The 20144-nt window shown below is 27.1% G+C and overlaps 2 protein-coding genes across 2 annotated transcripts in view; one reads left to right on the forward strand and one right to left on the reverse strand.

Annotated features, from left to right (window-relative positions):
• Positions 1–5941, reverse strand: part of LOC113388106 (probable sulfite oxidase, mitochondrial) — a 9946-nt gene extending 4005 nt beyond the window's left edge. The window contains exon 1 of the mRNA XM_026625513.1: positions 5876–5941. Within this exon, the coding sequence (XP_026481298.1) occupies positions 5876–5941 (66 nt within the window). The remainder of the gene's footprint in view (positions 1–5875) is intronic.
• A 6211-nt stretch (positions 5942–12152) lies between these two features.
• Positions 12153–18646, forward strand: LOC113387760 (probable sulfite oxidase, mitochondrial). The gene is made up of 11 exons (XM_026625139.1): positions 12153–12384; positions 13884–14071; positions 14770–14899; positions 14963–15144; positions 15437–15593; positions 15656–15860; positions 16094–16219; positions 17179–17371; positions 17567–17767; positions 17974–18143; positions 18434–18646. The coding sequence occupies exons 1-11, from the start codon at positions 12374–12376 to the stop codon at positions 18557–18559; spliced, it is 1689 nt and encodes a 562-aa protein (XP_026480924.1). The 5' UTR covers positions 12153–12373; the 3' UTR covers positions 18560–18646.
• The last annotated feature ends 1498 nt before the right edge of the window (positions 18647–20144 follow it).

Genomic DNA, 20144 nt, shown 5'->3' on the forward strand with positions numbered 1-20144 from the left:
TTTTCATGAAGGCAGGTCTAGCGGTTTGGGAGATATGGAGGAAAAAGTAAAAAAATGAGCCATTTGGCGGTCAAAAATGATCATTAGACATATGCACAATAAATTATCAGATATTTTATAGAGATTTAACAATAAGTATACATTTTGTTAACATTCCTATGGGTTCCGTACCAATGCTTATGCGTTAGACAGCGACGCGACGCTTACGCGTTATATTTTGTCCCTATGCAGTTAAAGCAGTACGATTGCTTAAAAAAAAGTTCAGATCTTCCACAATATGTCAAAATAAAGAAAAAACTAGCTGTAAGTGGAATTCTGTCTTAAGGCAATTAGGGCATCGTGCCTTAAGGCAAATTGCTGGAACTTCCCGTACCAAAAATTATTATTTTTTTTAAAACGATTAACATTTTGAAAAAAAATTACTTTAAAAAAATAAGATTTTTGAGAAACTATAAATTGGACAAAAAATTAGTTTTTTTTGAAAAAAAAAATTTTTTTAAAAAAATTTTTTTAAAAATTTTTTTTTTTTTTGAAAAAAAAATTTTTTTTTCTTATTTTGACATATTGTGGAAGATCTGAACTTTTTTTTCAAAGCAATCGTACTGCTTTAACTACATAGGGACAAAATATAAAGCGCGTAAGCGCCGCGTCGCTGTCTAACGCATAAGCATTGGTACGGAACCGATAGGAATGTAAACAAAATTTATATTGTCGTTAAAATCTCTATAAAATGTCTGATAATTTGATGTGCATATGTCTAATGATCATTTTTGACCGCCAAATGGCTCATTTTTTACTTTTTCCTCTATATCTCCGAAACCGCTGGACCTACCTTCATGAAAGTTGTATCGATTCTTCATCTTGTCAATACAAATAAATGTTTTTGAATTTTAAAATCGGACGCTCCGTTCTCTTAAAACTGAGTTACCGTTTTCGGAACTTTTTGCCCCGTATCTTCGGAACGGCTTGACCTGCCTTTGCCAAAAACTAATCAGCACGTCTCCTTATCAATACGGGTCGAATGTTTTTTGAATTATTCAAATCGGTTGATCCGTGTTCCCGAAATCGTCGACGAAAATTTGTATCCGCACATACATACACACACATACATACATACACACACACACACACACCTACATCCATTTTTTCTAAGGTATGCCAAAATATTCAGAAACCTTTGAAACGTCGAGAAATGAAAAATTTTCATTTTCGATTTTTTTGCGATTACTAGAACTTGCCCTACGGGAAGTTAAAAAATTTTTTCGAAAAAAAAAATTAAAATTTAAAATTAAAAATTAAAAATTTAAAAATTAATTTTTTTTTTTTTTTTTAATTTTTTTTCAAAAAAAAGTAATTTTTTGTCGAATTTATAGTTTCTCAAAAATCTTATTTTTTCAAAGTAAATTTTTTTCAAAAATGTTAATCGTTTTTAAAAAATAATAATTTTTGGTACGGGAAGTTCCAGCAATTTGCCTTAAGGCACGATGCCTTAATTGCCTTAAGACAGAATTCCACTTACAGTAGTTTTGAAATATGACTGCAACTTAAATGTTGTACACCTTCGCCAGGGGGTAAAAGTTAGTTGTCTTTTTTTACTTCACCACTTGCAAGCTTTCATAGAGGTTATGTAAAAGCTTATAAATCTAATTTAAAATTAACAATAAGTCTTATAAAACAATTAAATAACTTATACGTAAAAATTATATTAAGATCTCGTAAACTAAACAACAGTGCGCACAATCAAAAAAACTTACAACGAAAGAAAATGCTTTTGATATGGAATTTCAAAAATTAACATTCATCTCTCGATAGCATTGTCGTAAGAATCAAGGTGATGGCTGGTTATACATCTCATTCCTCCAACTTACAAATATCGTTGTTAAGAAATTCTTAACTTTACTTGTTTTTGATATATCAGTTGTAGACCTTTTTATTCTCAGACCTTAAGCCCCGATCTATCAATATATATATGGTTGCATAGCTTCTACTATTAATCTTGGTTATTAACTACCCGTAGGGTGAGTTAGAATAATCGCAAAAAAGTCGAAAATGAAAAGTTTTTTTACTTATTTACGTTTCAGAGGTTTTTGAACATTTTGGCATACCTTATTGTTAGAAAAATGGATGTATGTGTGTGTGTGTGTGCGTGTGTGCGGATACAAAATTTCGTCAACGATTTTGCGAACGCGGATTAAACGATTTGAATAATTTAAAAAACACTCGATTTCTACTGACAAGGAGACGTTCTGATTAGTTTTTGGCAAAGGCAGGTCTAGCCGTTTGGGAGATACGGGGCCAAAAAGTACCAACAATGGCATTTTAGTTTTTGATATAACGGAGCGTCTGATTTAAATAATTAAAAAAAACATTTACTTGTATTGACGAAACAATCTGGTGAAATTTTGTAAAGAAATTGAAAATTAAATCAATAAAAAAAGTAAAAAATAATGCCATTTGGTGGTCAAAAATGAATTAGACAAATGTGCTCGTATTATCAGATATTTTATAAAGATTATAATAATAAATACAAATTTTGAGTACATTTATATGGATTCCGTACCAATGTTTACACGTTAGACGACCATGGCGCTCACGCGCTTTGATATTTCGACTCCAAATCAGCTATGCAGCGCGATGCTTAAAAAATGTTCAAAATTTTCAAAACAAATCAAAATACAAAAAAAATCAAAATGTAAAAAAGTCAAAGTATTCAAAAAGGTCAATTTTTAAAAAAAATCAAAATTTCTTAAAAAATATTTTTTTCAAAGTTTTTTTTTAATAATTTAGTTTTCGTACGGAAAGTTCCAGCAATTTGCTTTAAGGCACGATGCCATGCACCACTAGTTTACTTATTTTAAATCAAATTTAAACTTAAATATGTATTTATCGCATTCATTAAATGAAATCATCTACTATATTTTATTATTTTCTAGTCTTATTTTATTATTCTGAAATTTTATTTATATTATTTATTAATCTTATTTTTATTATTATTTGCTTATTTTACATTAAATCACATTACGGATATTATTTTCATGTAAATTTATCCTTTGCTTTTTATTATTTATTAAATTTATATTATTATTTATAATATACTTGATGTTAATAAATTAAGCAGTTGTAATAATTATTGAAATTAAAAAAAAAAAAAATCTACAATACATGGTAGAAACTAGAAACTCATATTTGTAAATTGAATAAAGTGAAAATGAACTCTTACTGACGCGGATATTAGACAACACATAAAAAAGATAAAGAAAGGTAAAGCAGCGGGGATTGATGGAATTCCAAATGAAGCGTGAAAATGAACTTAATTTAATAGATTTTTGAAATTACTTAAAAAACAAAAGTATTTTACTCACCGTGTGATTGCACCCAGCATGCGGCAGTCCAACATCCCAGCATAAAAAATCGTCACAATAATCCGTACCATTCGCCACACTCGCTAACAATATCGTAATTAGCAGTAAATGAACCGCTAAATATTCCATGAAACGACGTGAGCTCGAAATAGTAAAAAATGCAATCATTGCTGATACTACACTACCGATTGATAGGAAATGAAGATCATCAATGAAGATGAACTGGAGTCTGGGTGATAATTTATAAAGTACCTACCACCTTGACGTCATTTGACACCAGAAGCGAGGTGCGTGAGGTATACGCCTTGTTTAAGTAGAAAGAAAACATTTTTATTGATAATTCTGTACAATTATTAATAATTGCGTTAGTTAACGACGGGTTGATAGGCCGCATGGAATATTTTAACTGCTCATGTCTTGCATATTAGTTTATTTTCTAATGAAACTAGTATAAAAATATATAGAAGCAAAATTAGTTTCTTGTGGTATCACATATAAGCTATAACCCTTTGTAGTTTTATTATTCAATGATTATTAGCATTAGTTGGAAAACATTTTGCATTCTTTCTCAACATTCTCAACATCCTGTATTTCTTTTGTATTACTTGTGTTTATATTCTGATTGAGTAGTGCGGGGCTTAAAATTCCGCGTGTGAAAAGGTCCAACACCGATATCTCAAAAACCAGAAAAGTTAAAATATTTTTAACAATAATATTAACTAGCTGTAAGTGGAATTCTGTCTTAAGGCCATTAGGGCATCGTGCCTTAAGGCAAATTGCTGGAACTTCCCGTACCAAAAATTATTATTATTATTATTATTAATTAAATAAGATTTTTGAGAAACTATAAATTGGACAAAAAATTACCTTTTTTGAAAAAAAATTAAATTAATTTTTTTGGAAGATTTTTCTTTATTTTGACATATTTTGGAAGATCTGAATTTTTTTCAAAGCAATAGTACTGCTTTAACTGCATAGAGACAAAATATAAAGCGCGTAAGCGCCGCGTCGCTGTCTAACGGGTATACATTGGTACGGAACCCATAGGAATGTAAACAAAATATATACTTATTGTTAAAATCTCTATAAAATATCTGATAATTTGACGTGCATATGTCTAATGATCATTTTTGACCGCCAAATGGCACTTTTTTTTACTTTTTTCGTTAGATCTCCGAAACCGCTAGACCTTCATCTTGTCAATACAAGTAAAATGTTTTTTGAATTATTAAAATCGGACGCTCCGTTCTCTTAAAAACTGAGGTACCGTTTTTGGCACTTTTTGCCCCATATCTTCGGAACGGCTAGACCGACCTCCGCCAAAAACTAATCAGCACGTCTCCTTATCAATACGAATCGAATGTTTTTTAAATTATTCAAATTGCTTCATCCGTGTTCCCGAAATCGTCGACGAAAATTTGTATCCGCACACACATACATACACGCACACACACATACATCCATTTTTTCTAAGGTATGCCAAAATATTCAGAAACCTCTGAAACGTAAAGATATATCAAAATTTTCATTTTCGATTTTTTGCGATTACTATAACTTACCCTACGGGAAGTTAAAAAGTAAAGGGAAAATGATGTATAATCAGCCATCGCCTTGATTCTTAAGACGTTGCTATCGGGAGAAAAACGGCAATGTTTAAAAATCCATAACGAAAATATTTCCATTTGTTGTCAGTTTTTTTTTGGTCTAAAGCACTGTGGTTTAGTTTACGAGGCCTCAATATAATTTTTAAGTTTACATTATTTAGTTGTTTTATATAATGTTTTGTTAACTTTAAACTAAATTCAACAGTTTGTTTTATATAACCTCTATAAAAGCTTTTGCGAGGGTGGAGTAAAAAGAACCAACTGAACCTTTTCCTGGCAAATGTGTGAACAATAAAAAATAGTAAATAAAAAAGTAAATAGAGTTTAAAAAAGCAATTTTGCAGCTATAAATTAAACAAACAGCCATTCCAACAAGTCATTTCTGTCAAATAACCAGATCAAGGTTCTATACAGTGTTATTTCGGTTTAAAATGATCCCATGAAATATAAATTTTGCATTGGTTGAATAATATAAATATAGCTAATATTTTGTATAATCCCTTTAAAATTAAAAATAAGATATTAGACTTGGTACCTCCTGGCAGTCCCCATTGAAAAACGGTGACAAATTTTTGAAAAACAGCAAAAAACACATTTATACATTGATGAATTAGCTGGTAATTTTACTGAACATAGATAGTTGCTTGTTCGATATGTGTTATTTGTTGTGATACAATTGGTATGGTTTTCACAATATGATTGCTCGAAAACAAATTGGACCTTTGTGCCTCGACTTAGTCTATAAAATATGAATCTAATATAATAATATTACCTCTAATAAAAATATATGTTGAAATATAGTGATATCATCGTTAGTGCGTTTGTTTATTTCGTGATCGAATTATTTAGTACAATATATGCTACGTCCGCCGCGCTACACTAGCGAATGAAGTGCTACGCCGCTCTTACATGACCTTTATCTACATCAGCGCTAGGCTTAAGCGGCGGCCTTTCCGGAAGGATGGAGAGTTCCATTCATAACAAGTCTGAACTTAAGAAAAACTATAAAAGAGGCCTTTCCCAAGAATCAGAAGAGCTTTTCGTCACCTAGGATTAGACAAAAAAGGGGATTGCATTCCCGTAATGTAAGTCATTCATAGTAATCGCAAAAAAATCGAATTCGAATTCAAAGGTTTTTTGAACATTTTGGTATACCTTAGAAAATAGATGTATGTGTGTATGTATGTTTAGATACAATTTTTCGCCCACGATGTCGGGCGCATGGCTAACCTATTTGAATTATTCAAAAAACATTCAATTTCTACTAATGGAGAGACGTGTTGATTAGTTTTTGGTGAAGACAGATCCAGCCTTTTTGAAGATACGAGGCAAAAAGTGCTAAAATTGGTAATTCTGTTTTTGAGGTAACGGAGCACTTGATTTGAATGATTCAAAAAACATTTTATTTGTATTGACGAAAAGAATTGGTTAAATTTTTAAGTAGGCAGGGCTAGTGGTTTCGGAAATACAAAAAAAATGTAATAAAAAATGATATTTGGCGGTCTAAAATTATTATTAAACATATTCACATAGAATTATCAGATATTTTATAGATATTTCAATAATAAGAACAAATTTTGTTACAATTTTTAGGTTTTGTACCAAGATTTTGAATTTTCAAAGTTTACTTATACGGTTCAAACAAATTTCAAAATCTTAATTTTTTTTCAAAATTTTCAAACATATGCAGAGTATTACTTTACTTTTTTTCTCAAACGCAAATTTTAAATTTACAATTCAGTTTAAAACTGTATACATTTCATATGCGTTATTCTACCCGTAAGAAATAATTCCTCAGATGGATTCATTCAGCATTCCTTCCTAATGTAAACATTTTCAAGTGTTTTGAGTGATAAGATCATCACTGTATCGTATTATAATTATCTCTTTGGAAACATTTTAAACAATTGTTATTAATCATTGATCAAAATTTATTGATTATTAATTTTTTTTTGCTCGAATATTCATTGTGGTACGTAAAGTTCCAGCAAATTGCTTTAAGGCACGATGCCATGTACCAATTATAGAATTATTTGCGGGCAATACATATAATTTAAATGCGTGAAGTTTTTCGTTGACCTAAAAGAAGGGGTCTATAAGTTTTGTAAATAATATCGTTTTCCGCGTGACTTTTTGCATTTTTGTAAATTTAAAAGTGGTAGTTCATAATTATTAAACTGAGATTTAATTTATTTACAACGGATTTTATTATCAAGTATCATGTTATAATTTCATTATCAAGTAAAAGCAAAAATTCAATTGATATTCATTCATTGAAAACCATACTTTTTAAAAATTCGAAACATTCCAGGACAAAAAGCTTGAAACCGAGAAATTTATTTCTTCTAGAAAAAACTGAAACGTTTGGTCATCTTAATAGAATGTAATATGAAATCATACCATCAGTATTTTTACAATTTTATAGTTGATTTGCACGGTACATTTCAGGAATGCATTATAAATGATGCTGCAGCCTGTTTAATTGAATACAAAAACGGGCTATGCAATTATTTATAATTTTTGTAAGTTCATTTTACGCAATATAATATGGTCTTATTTTATATTTCTTCAATAATTTTACCAAAAGTTATTAATGTTTTCGTATTAAAATTAATCAAAAAATTAATGTAGGGCAATTGATATCGTCATAAAATTATTGTTTATTTTGCTTTAACATATTTCATATCAAACAACAAATATGATAATATACCTTAATTTAGAACTGATTATTTGATATAATTACGATTAATGTCATTAAAATATTTATATGTGTAAAAATAATCGAATGATTCTGAGAAAATACATTTTATGTATGTGTGTATGTATGTATGTATGTATGTATGTATGTATATATATATATATATATATATATATATATATATATATATATATATATATTACATACTGCCTTTTTTAAAGGTATATTTTCAGACAACAATAATTTTCAATATCTTGAGCAGAAAAATTGAACATAGTAAAATATAGTAGATATATATTTCTGTATAATTACCGTTGATTAATTATCACTTACAAAGATGTTTATATCAACACACAATTATACCAGCCATTTATTATTAATAATCGAGGTCATTGTAGTTTCTTATGTTCTTCTTCCGTGTTAAAGAAAATTTTACACTACTCTTCTTCTTAAAAAACATTTAAAAATTACATAATTCTAGTTTATACTGGTTTATAAACAATTTCGTTATTGAAGAAATCCAGAAAATTCCAAAGATATTTATCATAGATATTATCTCTATATAATTGTTATTTTATCATATACCATTAGTATCTTCTTAACGCAGTGCCGTCTATTCGCTCTTATCAAAAGTATCGAGATTTCTTATAAATGTCTGTGATACAGTTAATTATTATATTGTGAAATCAGATTTTTAAGCGCTTTTGATATTTTATTTAACATATTAAATGAAAGATTGTTAATCATTTATATTTTCATAAAATACTTGTCATTAGACAAAAACTAGAAACACTCTTGTTTCTATTATTTGATTGATTATTACCTATTTTGAATATTATTTTTATCTATTTTATTGAAGTGTTCCATTAACTGCCAGTAATAAAAATATAAATATAGGTTCTATTTGTTTGAATTTCATTATATTTCAAATTACGAATATTTTATTTTTAATAGTAATATCACAAATCATTTGAAATGTAGAAGTGCAAACTAATTGTAGTTAATTGATACTCTCAATATTCAACATTAAGTACATAACATCTTGAAAATATTGAGTAGCCTATAATTAATTATATATTAATTATAATTCCCGTAGGGTAAGTTATAGTAATGGGCCGAAAATGAAAACTTTTGCGTATCTTCACGTTTCAGAGGTTTCTGAATATTTTGGCATAACTCAGAAAAAATGGAAGTGAGAGTGTTTTGTGTGTCTCCATTTTTTTGTCCACGTTTTCGGACGCACGAATCAACCGATTTGAATGGTTAAAAAAACATTCGATTTTTATTGATAGGGAAATGTGATGATTAGCTTTTAGCAAAGGCAGGTTCTGCCGCTTCGGTGATACGGAGTGCAGAAAGTAGATATCGAGTTTTTGAGAGAACGGAGCATCCAAATTGAATGGTCCGAAAAACATTCAATTCGTAATTCGTAATGGGGAGAAATGGTGTTTACTTTTTGGCAAAGGCAGGTCTTGCCGTTTCGGAGATACCGAGCTAAATGTGCAAAATATTGCAGTTTTTGAGAGAATTAAGCATCCGATTTAAATGATTCATAAAATTTCCTGCATGTTTTGATAAAATAATTACTTTTGGAAAAAAAATTATTTCAATTTTTTTTTCTTTTTTTTATATCGAAATAAATAATTCAGATTTTAAAATTACAAATTTCAAAAACATTTTTTTTCATAAGTTTTTTTTTTCCAAGTTTTTTGTTGAAAATGTAAAATTTTACAAAAATCTAATTTTTTCAAAGTTAAAAAAAATTAATTTTTTAAAAAAAAAAAAATAATTTCTGGTGCGGGAAGTTTTAGCAATTTGTCTTAAGGCACGGTGCCATACACCACTAGTTACAGTTTTTTTTAATTACAATATTTATTACAACTGTAAATTAATATAACATCTAGCAATAATTATAATAATGATAACATAAATTTAAATAAATAAGAGTACAAAGGATAGAATTTACATTAAAATGATATTAGTGGTATGATGATTCAATATAAAATAAAAGCAAATAATAAAAAAATAAAGTAATAAATAAAATAAATAAAATTTCTGAATAATAAAATAATACTAGAAAAACAATAAAATATAACAAAATAACAATATTAGAAAAAAGATAATGATAATAATAATAATAATATTAATGTTAGCGTTTACAAATGGCTATTTATGAGATTATTAGGAATTTTTTGTTTTAGCCTGGTAACAGTTAAAACACTATTTTGTAGGTTTTTGTTATTTGAGTATGTTCGATTTAGTTAGAGAAATTCTCATCACAAAATCGTGAAATAAATTATATTTACAATTAATTAAAGACTACTCTCATCCCTCGCGTTAAAGTTCCAATTTCGGATTTAAGATAAACTAGTGGTGAATGGCATCGTGTTTGAAGGCAAATTGCTGGAACTTCCCGTACCGTAATGAAATATTCGAGGAATATTAAATGTTTTCAAATAGATTATTATAAATACTGTAACTTATATATGTTTACAAAAAACTAAATAAACAAAACTTAATCAATCGAATTTAAAATGAAGGGCATTGTCTAATATTTATAAGAATTATATAAACTGAATTGCAGAATTAAAATTATTTATTTTAAGTATATTAGTGAGATTTAAAACTTTAGCTAGAAAAAAATTAAAATTCTATTTATATTTATATATATAAGCAGGGTCGGTCCTGTCCTGCCTTGCATGCGTTGCATGCAAAAAATGCGGGCGCACGCCTTAGAAGGCGCCAAATTAAGCTTCGGAAATTAAATTTATGATTTATTATTTACATTTTTTATTATGTATATAAAATTTAGAATACTTAATAAGTTATAATAAACAATTTAACTTAACTAGGGATACGGAGACATAAAAAGCATATTTATTTTGCAATGTTATATAAATAGAAACAATTAACCGATTAATAACTGTGCAAATTAGTAAATAACAGCTCTGTTTACTGCTTAATTTACTTATTCAATTTTTTCTTTGTTTGAATTTGCCGTGGAATCGAAAAAGAAATTATCTAGTCACTAGATAAACTAAATTCTAGTGTATCTAGTGTTCAATTCCATAAGCGCAACTACGAAAGATCAAATTAATTATTGGGCATTATTGACAAAAATTGCGAGCTGGTTTAGTTGAATCGGAACTTGTTAAAAAATATAAACAAATTATAATCGGGAAAATGTACAATGGGAACTCAGTGGTTAGAAAATGGCATATTTATTCCGAGAAATTGAATTGTAGCCATAAATAAAAAAAGATTGTAGCTTTTGTTTTTGCTGCAAATGTTACGCATCTGATGAATTTTTAATGTTGAAGACATGCGTAGTTAGGGTTATGGAAATGGAACAAATATGAAAAATGAAAGCAAAATTTACTTTGAAACGAAAATCTTAAGTTTCTTTTTATACCTAGTGGTGTCCATACTCTAAATTTAATAATTATTAATTATGCAGAAATAATACATATAAAAAATAATTAGTTTTTTTTTTCAAAATAGTTCAAGAAATGTGTAATTTCTTTGCATTTTTTACTGATTTTTGAACAATACTTTTTAAATACGTTAAAAATTTAACTTTAAAACAATAAACTGATACGGGAAAGCAAGGATGAATACAATTCGGCTCTTGCGATATCAATAAGGAATAAGGAGAACATAGGTAAGGATGAAGGAGAAGTTTACGACGCAATTTTGGATATTGTAAATAATGAAAAATTAAATTAAAATAAAATTTAAAAAATCAAACATGAAATACGAGTGTTATGAGTTCTAGTTTTTTTTTGAGCTCTCTTAGCATGATTTGCTCAATAGAATAAATCGCATAATAAATAAGTGAAATGTTTTAATACCCAAATATTTGGTATTGCACATAAGTTAAAAATAATTGAAAATTTTAAAATATTTGATTCTAATCAACCCGCTAATCGCCTCGATTTTCTAAATAAATTTAAAATCAATATGTTTTATACGCTTTTAGATTATAAATAATTATTCCGCACCAGAATAATTAAAAATTAATTTTTAAATAATATGTAAATATTTATATAATTTAAATGATAAACTGTTAAAACAATCAAAATTAATGGGGGAGGCGCTAGAAAAAAAGTTGCATTCGGGCGCTGAGGACCCCAGGACCGGCCCTGTATATAAGTATATATTATAGATATATATTTTTGTAAAGTGTTTTATGTTGAGCCTGATCGAATTACATTCTTCAAGTAAAAAGAAAATATGGTTTTGGCTATGGAAAACGCGTTGTTATTTTAACGTTCTTGTTTTAAATTTAGCTTGAATTTGTATAAACTTTCATGTTCTTCTGGTTCTTCGCAAAGTATTCGCAAGTCATTGACCTTGACCTTCGCAACTTCGATGGGCCTTGACAATGCGATGACAGATACATCCAATATTGAAAAAGTGAACTATTTGACAGTTCTTTGATGGTAAACATGTGGTCCATACGCAAAAGTTATATATTGACTTAAATAGCTTTGATAAAATGTGATAACAAGTATTGGCAATAATATCGTAGCTGATTAGCATGAGAGGTCATTTATTATACAGTACATCGTTAGCGTTCCATACATCTCGGCGTTACGACAGACAAACGGAACTATCCGTATAACCTTAAAGAAATTTCGACGAATTTCACCAAGAATTTTTCTTATGTTTTAATTTCATAATAGTGGGTGATTAAATAAGTGTTCAAAATGAATTGCAGGTATCGTTGTCAATTTATTTATTAATTAAATATTCATATTGTCGTTTGGCATGTGTTCTATTTATAACATTTTCTGTGTATATGCGACAATTGCATACTTATCGACAGAATTCTAAACATCAATTATAAATAATTGATAATAGCATATAAACTTTCTCCAGAAATATTCTATTTCATTAATTGTTTTTAGAAACATCTGCATTATTTGTACATAATTTGTTGTAATGCAATTTTTAAATGAATTTGTTGTATCTAATTTTAGATAATAAATTTAGATAAATAATTGATAATAGCATATCATTTTCTCCATCATAAATATTTTGTTTCATTAATTGTTCTTAGAAACATCTGCATCATTTGTACATAATTTGATGTAATGCAATTTTTAAATAAATTTGTGGTATCTAATTTTAGATAGATGAATGTTTATTAATTAATTTGGTCATTGTTTTTAAACTGCATAATATAAATTTGTTACATGACCTATTACATTTGATAAATATATGCTGTAATATTTTTTTTACCTACTTTTATTGTTTTCGCTCTGATTTTAATATTTTAATGGGTTATATTTTTTTTTTATTCCGACATGTAATATAAAATATATTTTTGTTCATTTTTAGTTATTGCAATATGTATGTTTCATATAATTTTAAATTTATAGGTTCCACGCTTAAAGCGAGAATTTTGATGATTTCATTATTTTTTAATAATAGTGTTACCGCATAAATTATTTTTATACTTATTCCATATTTTTGCAATGCAGTTTTTAAATAAATAAATTTGTGTTATCTAATTTTAGATAGAAGAATGTTTATTCATTAATTTGGTCATTGTTTTTAAACTGCATAATATACATTACGTTACATGATGTAGCACATTCGATGAATATATGCTGTAATATTTTTTTTTACTTTCATTGTTTTTGCTCTGATTTTAATACTTAAATGGGCTATAATTTTTTTTATTATAACATGTAATATCTAATATATTTTTGTTCATTTTTAGTTATTGCAATATGTGTGTTACATATAATTAAATTTATAGGTTCCACACTTAAAGCGAGAATTTTGATGATTTCATTATTTTTTAATAATAGTGTTAACGCTTAAATTATTTTTATACTTATTCCATATTTTTGTAATTTTTAAATAAATAAATTTGTTGTATCTAATGTTAGATAGAAGAATGTTTATTCACTAATTTGGTCATTGTTTTTAAACTACATAATATAAATTTGTTACGTGACCTATCACATTTGAATATATTTTGTAATATTTTTTTTTTTACTTACCTTCATTGTTTTCGCTCTGGTTTATGGGCTTTTTTTTTATTATAACATGTAATATCAAATGTAATTATTGCAATATGTATGTTAGGTATAATTAAATTTATAGGTTTAGTACTTATAAGTACTCTCTCTATAGAGAATTTTGATGTTTTCATTATTTTCATTATTAATTAATAATTTTTACTTATTCCATATTTTTGTATTTTAGATTTCCACAAATTATAAGGAATACTTTGAAAATCAGAGGAACATCCACCAGATATATTTGTCTATCACAAGCACATTTTCAAAATCATTCACAAAGTAATCATGAAAACTGTTCTTCGTGGCATAGTCACAAAGTATTCTCTCTTTTGGGTATAGTTGCAGCTGCTTATGCTGGTTATAAGTATACCAGTAAGTAAATATATTTTTGTATATATATATATTTTTGTTAGATCTACGATTTATTATTGAAAAAAAAAGAATATCATGAAAAACTTCATTATTTCTGTTCTTATGAAAAAATAGTATAATGTTTTAAAGTTAAACTTTTTTCTAAATTTTATGAAAAATTTTTTGAGCTGTAAGAATTTCAAAAAAATAACTGAATGATGACACACAACCGTGTCGAAATTGGCTGCAAATTAACAATCAAGAATATGTCTCAACGTATAGTAAAAAATCTAAAATTTATATAATACATAATTTCTAATAAATTATATCATCGAAGTTCATATGTAAGTATTTATTGTACCAAACATTTTGGCACATATTATTATTTCATTTTTGGAGGAAATGCAGTTTATAAAATAAATTCTGTAAATAATAATATACAAAAAAATATTAAAAATAATAATGAAATAATAATAATAAATTTAATGTATTATTTAAACAAAATATTATTGAAATACTATATTGCATTACAAATGTACTCATTACATATAGTTTTTCTTTTTGCAAATGCTTGGTTTAATTAAAAACTATAAAAAATTACACCTAAAAATATTGATTTTATATTGAAGATCATATATGTTCAAGTTCATATATTTATACACGCACACAATATAAAATAAAACAATATAAAACTTTAAAAAAAACTTTTTTTTTTGCAGGTGAAAAAAAATTGCTTCACGTTCATGCAGAAAGTGCAAATGAACTTGGTGTACAAAAAGTTGCAGTAGGAGAACCAAGGCCAGATTTGCCATTCTATAGCATGGACGATGTCACAAAACATGCTTCAATGTTAGATTAATAGATAGCATTTCTACAAGTTTGTGGTATCTAAATAAAAATTGTCTTTAATAGGGAAACTGGAATTTGGGTGACTTATCGTTTGGGTGTTTATGATATTACAAACTTTGTAGCGGAGCATCCAGGAAGCGATATTATAAATTTAGCGGCTGGAGGATCAGTAGAACCATTTTGGAATATCTATCAACAACATAATAATCCACAAGTTTGGGCTCTACTGGAGACACTAAGAATAGGTATGGACAAAATGACCAATTTTAAGTTAAATGGAACTAAAATCACAAAAGTATTTATAATAAACTTTGATTAAAAATTTTGCTGTTGTCCAGCTCTACTAAAACAATCTTATATAATCCAATTAATTATTGGTTATACAATCGAAATGTCTAAATTTATATAATTTGATAAATGAACGAACACACTATAAAAATAAAAATATTAACAATCAAAATAATTTATAATTATACATATATTATCAAATAATATTGCTTGTCATACACTATATTAATATGTAGTATATGCATTAAGGTAATCTGAATCCTGATGATCAAGCTGACACATCAGATTTACATGATCCTTGGAGTACAGAACCTAAACGCCATCCAGTACTGAAAGCTGCTTCACAGAAACCATTCAATGCTGAGCCTCCTCTGAAATTGCTCTGTGATAGTTTTTTCACACCAAAGTAAGTGAATATTATAGCGTGTATCATAAGCACCAGATTTACCAAATATATTTATATTTTAGTGAAATGTTTTATGTGCGTAATCATTTACCTGTACCTGACATTAATGTTGAAGATTACGAACTTGATATATCTGTGGAAATAGCTTGTGACAAATCAGTGACTAAAGAAGCAACTTTCAAGTTAGATGATATTAAAAAATTGCCAAAATATTCAGTCAGCGCAGCTATAATGTGCGGCGGAAATCGACGGTCAGAAATGACTAAGGTAAATATTAATATTTAATAATTATCATAATACTAGGTCATTTATTTCTGCATATTTTACCACATGGTAATAAATTAATTTGAACTTTCTCAATAAAGTTTTGTATTTTCTCGGGGTTTCAATTCATTATGAATCGTTTCACGAGAAAATTTTAAAAAGTGAAAGTGAATAATAAAATTAGCAAATCAGATTCTGTTTCTAATATTTCGAATTATTAATTTTTCCAAATAAAGGTTAAAGATGTTCGAGGTTTGACTTGGGGTGCAGCAGCTGTTGGTAATGCCACATGGTCTGGAGCCCGATTAGTTGATGTTTTGGAATCCATGGGTATTAAATCAGATGAAGAAAGTCATGTGCAGGTAAGTCGATTTTATAATATATGATAATGTCTGTAAAGTAACACTAGGTTCTAAGACCTTTTAAGACCTCTTAATACAATAATCTTATTATAGGGCCTCAACAGTATTTTAATGAAATTTCCTTGTCTTTTTTTTACCCAATATCTATTTCATCATTCCATAGATAAATGTATGACTACACCTATAAAAGTAATATTTTTCAAGACCTCTTCAATAATCTTATTATAGGGCCTCAACAGTATTTTAATGAAATTTTCTTGTCTTTTTTTATCCAATATCCATTTCATCATTCCATAGATAAATGTATGACTACACCTATAAAAGTAATATATGTTGTTTTGCCGTTTAATCCAATGATGATCAAAATTTCATAATTTGTTTGCATTATATTTTTATATTGTTTGCATTGGAATTTTGTGATTTGAGTAGCATTTTTTGCTTTGAAGTAAGGTGTTCCTATATGGTTCCAATCTTTATGCGACACCTTTATATGATTTTTAAATTTTAAGTATAAAATATATTTTCTAAATTCTATACATTCCTGAAAAATTAATAAACTTTTTTTTTTAATAAATATTAACCCTTTAACAAATGAAAACATAAACATTTTTTTTATTTGTTTAAAATTCCATTCCTTTCTATAATTAATGAAGAAGTAAATAAACAACTCGAAAGTTGCAATTTTAGTATTTTAGGAGCAATGCTTTAATGTATCAGCGTAATAAAAATATGTTCATATTAATATATCCAATGATGTTTACTATATTTGAATACTTATGTGAAAAAGAACATTTCACATTATTTATCTAATTCCAGAAAATATAGAATTTTGCAAAAATATGCCTTTAAACTTTAATATAAAATCCAAATTTAATCGTTTTGTTATGCTTATTTTTTATCCATTCACTAGTGCATTGATTTACTTGAATCATTATTTACTGGTTGTATATTTTTATTAGTTTATAGGATTAGATGCTGATCCTACAAATACAACTTATGGTGCTTCAGTGCCATTATCGCATGTAATGAATCCACGAAATGATGTGCTGCTTGCATATGAAATGAATGGAAAACCTCTGAATAGAGATCATGGTTTTCCCTTGAGGGTTATTATACCAGGAGTAATTGGTGCTAGGAATGTTAAGTGGTTAGGTATAAATATTGCTATTTAATCAAATTTTTTAAAAAAATTTCAATAACCATTTTTTATTAAATTGAGTATGTAGTCTAGGCAAATATGAGTTATCACATACTTTTAACTCCATTTTAACAATTATTTCTGGATTGAGCACTCTTTCATTACTATCGATTATCAGTTACTTTTTATTGAGATATTTTTTTATTTAGGATCAATAGTCATATCTTCAGAGGAGAGTGATTCCCACTGGCAACAAAATGATTATAAAGGATTTAGTCCAAGCACGGATTGGGATACAGTTGATTTTACTAAGTCACCTGCTATACAGGCAATGCCTGTAACATCCGCCATATGCCTACCGCAGGAGAATGAAAAAGTCAAACCTGAAAATGGATTTATCAAAGTTAAAGGTACAAAATAAGGAATAGTTAAAAAAAATATTTTTTAAGAAGTCTTAAGCTAGTTTTGTTGTCATAGTATACTTTTAAATTATAAATAATATAATTATTAGTGTTCTTCAGAATATACTATTCCATTTTCTCAAATTTATTACTATTTCGACTTTTAATATAAATCAGTAATAAGTATTTTTTATAATGAAAAATATTTTAACTAGGATATGCTTGGTCTGGAGGTGGTCAAAGGATTGTGCGAGTCGATGTAACAGGTGATCAAGGTTTAACATGGACGACAGCAAAACTGGAGCAAGGTAAAGAACCTTCATCACGACATTATGGTTGGACTTTATGGACTGCTGATGTACCTGTGCAAAAGGGTGTGAAAGAGGTATTTAGTGAATTAATTTTTACAATGTTCAGATTTATTAATACAATATTAACTGTGCAAAGTCATGTTGTTTCATGTAAGAACAACATTTTTTTCTTTTCAAATAAGGTTAAAAAATATTTCAATAGTTTCTTCTTATAAAAGAATAACTATTTTTATTAATTGGTATCTAAATTTAAATTAATAATAAAAATAGGAATTTAAAAACCATGTTTTGAAATGGTATTTCATGATGAACTAGAAAGTTATGATTATTATAAAATTGAATATTTTTTAATATGACTTTATAGATGGAATTATGGTCTAAAGCAGTTGATTCAAATTATAATGTTCAACCTGAAAGTTTTGCAAATATTTGGAACCTTAGAGGAGTACTAAGTAACGCTTATCACAAGGTGAAAATAAATATTAAATGAAGAAATGCTTCACTGGTGTTGCCAGTAAAATTATATTTACATCACAACAAAATAATACGTAAGTGAATATGTATAAGAAGAAACTTAAAGGAGTTTATGCATCTCTTAATATTAGTTTTTATAAGCATTAAGTGCATCTGTTATTAATTTATGTAAGCACTAAGTGCAAATTGACTATAAAATGGTTGTAATTTATAATATTAACTGTTATTAGTGATCTGAATAGTTCTAAACAAAATTAATATAAGTAACGAAAGATATATATTTGCATGTTCAAAAAATTGCCTTGATTAAATGATAATATTAAAAATATTAAATATTTATGTAAAGTTATGAATTATTTATGAATCATTACAAATAAAAGTATATATTTTATTTAATTATTATGACTTTGTTTGGTTCAGATTTAATTATATTATATTTAATTATTATTATTATAATTATTATAAATATTATATTATAATTAATCTAATATAATTAGATTATAATTAATCTTTTTATTTAAAGAGTAATTGACTTTTGTGCGATAGTTACTACAATATAAATTGTTTTGCTTTTTCAATTATGTGTTGATAACAGCTACTTCTTTACTTCAAAATTATCTGGCAAAAATAGAACAATGGCTACATAAATGGAAAATAAAAACTAATGTTAAGAAATCTCAACATCTCATCATATCATTGAGAAGCCACACAAGACCTGCCTTGTATTTGAATAAGACAATTATACCACATCAGGAATCCGTGAAATACCTAAGATTACATATAGAAAGTAAACTAAATTGAAAAATGCATATTTTAATAAAAAAAAAAAAACAAATAGATTAGAAACTGAAGGAAATAAACTGGCTAATGAGAAGATCATCTAAACTGTCTCTAAAAAATAAACTTCTATTTTACAAAGCGATAATAATTCCAATATGGACTTATGGGATAGAGCTATGGGGCTGAGCCAATCACATAATCCAGAGAGTCCAAAACAAAATTCTGAGAATGATCTGCAGAGCGGTTTATGACCAACCACATGATCCTATAAAATTCCTATAGTAGCGGAAATGATCCAAAACAGAAGTTTAATCTTTCAGAACAAATTGGATGCACACGTCAATCTGGAAATGCAAATAGTATAGACAGCCAAAAAATTATAACGCCTGAAAAGAAAATGGCCCAGTGATCTAACGTCCTCAACAGAATTTTCTCTGTTTTGTACAGGAAAATTTTCAAACAAATTATTTATAATTATTATTGATTATTGATTATTGTTTTCATTAATAATACTATTATTTTTATTATTATTTATTCTATTTATTTTTTTTTAATTTCTTTTATTCTGTTTTTTTTTTCAATACCATCACTTTTAACTTATAGATTATATTGTAATCTGATATAAAAAATATGCATAATTTGTAGTAATCATATTTATTACAAATTACAAGTATCAAAGCCAATCAAAAGCATGTTACTTGTATAATAATTAACTATTAATATATAAAAGACATTGTTCATTAAAAAAAAACACTTTAATCATAAAAATGTTTTAGATACAAAGCATTTCTAAAGAATTGAAGCTGATTTTTCAATATTTT

Source organism: Ctenocephalides felis, unplaced genomic scaffold, assembly GCF_003426905.1.
Source record: "Ctenocephalides felis isolate EL2017-DRISC unplaced genomic scaffold, ASM342690v1 CF-g0.4_SCAFFOLD_03572, whole genome shotgun sequence".
Lineage (NCBI taxonomy): Eukaryota > Metazoa > Arthropoda > Insecta > Siphonaptera > Pulicidae > Ctenocephalides > Ctenocephalides felis.